At 46.3% G+C, this 2,492-nt stretch overlaps 1 protein-coding gene across 1 annotated transcript in view; it reads right to left on the reverse strand.

Annotated features, from left to right (window-relative positions):
- RAB39B (RAB39B, member RAS oncogene family) overlaps window positions 1-2,492 on the reverse strand; it is a 4,386-nt gene extending 1,894 nt beyond the window's left edge. Inside the window, exon 1 of the mRNA XM_077780657.1 lies at window positions 2,093-2,492. Coding sequence (XP_077636783.1) covers window positions 2,093-2,307 — 215 coding nt within the window. The 5' untranslated portion in view covers window positions 2,308-2,492. The remainder of the gene's footprint in view (window positions 1-2,092) is intronic.

Here is a 2,492-nt window from a genome sequence, read left to right on the forward strand (position 1 = left end):
GGTCCTACCACTGTGAAAAACTGCCTAAAGAGCCAAAATTAACCCTTAAAGTGACATAATTTATGTAAAGCAATGTAATTAGAATATTTCTAAAACCTATTATACATGTGCTGTGCTTCTTAAACAGAGGAAACTGACTATATTTTAACTCCTTAACTTGACACATGTTATGGTACTTTGCTTATTAGTGGGTGTCGAACTATTTCTGCCTTTACAGTCACTGTGCTTTTTGATCTATGTCTATTCTTAGGTTTTCTGTCTTCTTGGATTAAAAAAAAAAGAGATAAACAATAAGTGACTCAAGAGCTTAAAGCTTAGGACAAGTGGCCCAGTGATAAGAGAACAAACATCGTCCAGGGAATTAAAGTCCAAGCTAGAGGATGATAAGGACAAATGTCGCGAATGAGTTCAACCAAGCAAATCCGCCTTGGAGACAGAAAGCATTTCTGATTCCCTTATGTTAGGAGATTCATGGAGAATGGCAGTTGTAATCAGAAAATTCAACATGAACAAAGGTTTTCATTTGTGAACAACTTGGTTTAGGAAATCAGTGAGCAAGCTGTAGATCCCTGGTCAGAACGCTAAAAGACATTATTTATATTGATGGTCTGTGAGTATTTAGAAAGTAAGAAAGCCCTTTCCAAACACAACACGAGGCTACATAAAAATTAAAACCTTCTGTACATCAAAAATTTTTTCTTAAAGTGACAAGACAAGTGACAAACTGGGAAAATATTTTACAACGTACATGACAGAAAAGGATTAATAATCTCTAAGGAACTCTTACAAATCAATTTATCGCCCGATAAATGATAAGCAGTGGATAGGAAAAGGCTGTTCATACAGAGATTGCAGTAAACATATAAAAGACACCTTTCTTCATTTATAACATGAGAAATGAAATCACAGACTCCATGTGAACCTGTACGGGGACATTTGGCACCGTGTTGTTCGTGGAACTGGGGGAGGGGGAGGGACAACTTAAGTTTGTGGAGGACTCTTCTCTCTACTCCTCCTGAACTACCTAGCCAGTATTTTCTGTGCTCAGTTAGCATTCAATAGATAAATGAAGAAATGATCCTAAACATATTTCAAAATGAACAAACACTATTGAGTCCTTCTGGTCCCGTTCCTGCTGCTTTCTGTGACTTTAGCTCCAATTGTTGTGTCAGAGTTTTCTGCACAGCACTGCTCTCTCTCCCTTGTCTTTATACAGGATGCTCTCGCTCCCTGGGCTTTTCCTGTCTCTGCTGGGCTAGTTCTACTCATCATGGCCTCATCTTCTGCAGAGAGCCTTCTCTGTGTTCACACACGTAATTACACATGGTACATACTACAAAGGAAAAACAAAGGGTTGTAAGAGAAAATTACACCTGTTCATTGATTACTCATTATATGCAAAGCGTTATAGTAGGGAGTGAGCATACAAATATGAACAGGACACTCTTTTGTATAATTGCTGATTATGTATTTCCTCCCTCTGTGCCAGCACAGAAGTTGCAACAAGGAAGGGCCTGTGTCTGTTTTGTTTACGAGGCATCCTCCTGTGTGTTTCCTTGGGCTGTTTCCCCAGAAACAAGCCCAGCGCTGGCATGCAGCGGATGATCACTGAATGTGTGCTGGTGGCAAGAAGGGATCAATAATCAGTATCTATTTCATGTAATTACGTGTGTGTGTGTGTCTCTTTATCTGTATCTAGGTCTGTGGGTAGCTGTCTCTATAAACCACCTATCTATACCCGTCAGTTATGTTAGGTTGACCTGGGAACGCTTTTGAGAGTATGGAGCGTAAGGACTGAGACGGATAAATTACAGTGACCGATTCCAGCTAGTGTGTTAGCCACCGAGGGGCACATCGGTGGGGCGGAATTGTGGTGCAAGCAATACGCATCAGTGACCGGCCTTCCCGGCCAGGGCGCTTCTCTCCCTGCACTGAACTCCCAGGTAGCTGAAGGTGGGCTTGAGCAGAAACCCCCGGGGGCTGGGTATCGTCCCTAAGGGGCCGCGACCAGGACCAGGAAGTCCTCTTTCCCCAGGGGTTGTGCCAGCCCCGAAGACCCTCCCGCTGCTCGCGGCCCCGGCTGAGCTCCCACCTGAACCTCTCTTGACCCGCGGTATCCCAGATCTGGAGCTTGATGCGTTTTCCTGGCTCGATCTCCACCAGACGGGAGAAAAAATCCACCCCCACAGTGGGGTCCGAAACCTGGGCAAAGCGGCCCTCGGTGAAGCGGCGAATCAGACAGGACTTGCCCACCGTGGAGTCCCCGATGACAATGAGCCGGAACTGGTACAGCCAGATGGCCTCCATGGCCCCAGATCAGCAGGTCTCCTTGGCCCGGGCCGGCCGTGGGCGGCGAGAGGGGCGCCCAGCCAAGGCCTCGGAGAGCGTCGCTTGGTCCGGATCTAGATCGGCCACGAGCACATCGCTGGCCTGGGAGCCGAGGCGAGGTAGGCCCAGGCGCAGGAAGAGCGAAGGAATGGATTCTGCCCTCA

Source organism: Crocuta crocuta, unplaced genomic scaffold, assembly GCF_008692635.1.
Source record: "Crocuta crocuta isolate KB4526 unplaced genomic scaffold, BGI_CrCroc_1.0 scaffold1015, whole genome shotgun sequence".
Taxonomy (NCBI): Eukaryota; Metazoa; Chordata; class Mammalia; order Carnivora; family Hyaenidae; genus Crocuta; species Crocuta crocuta.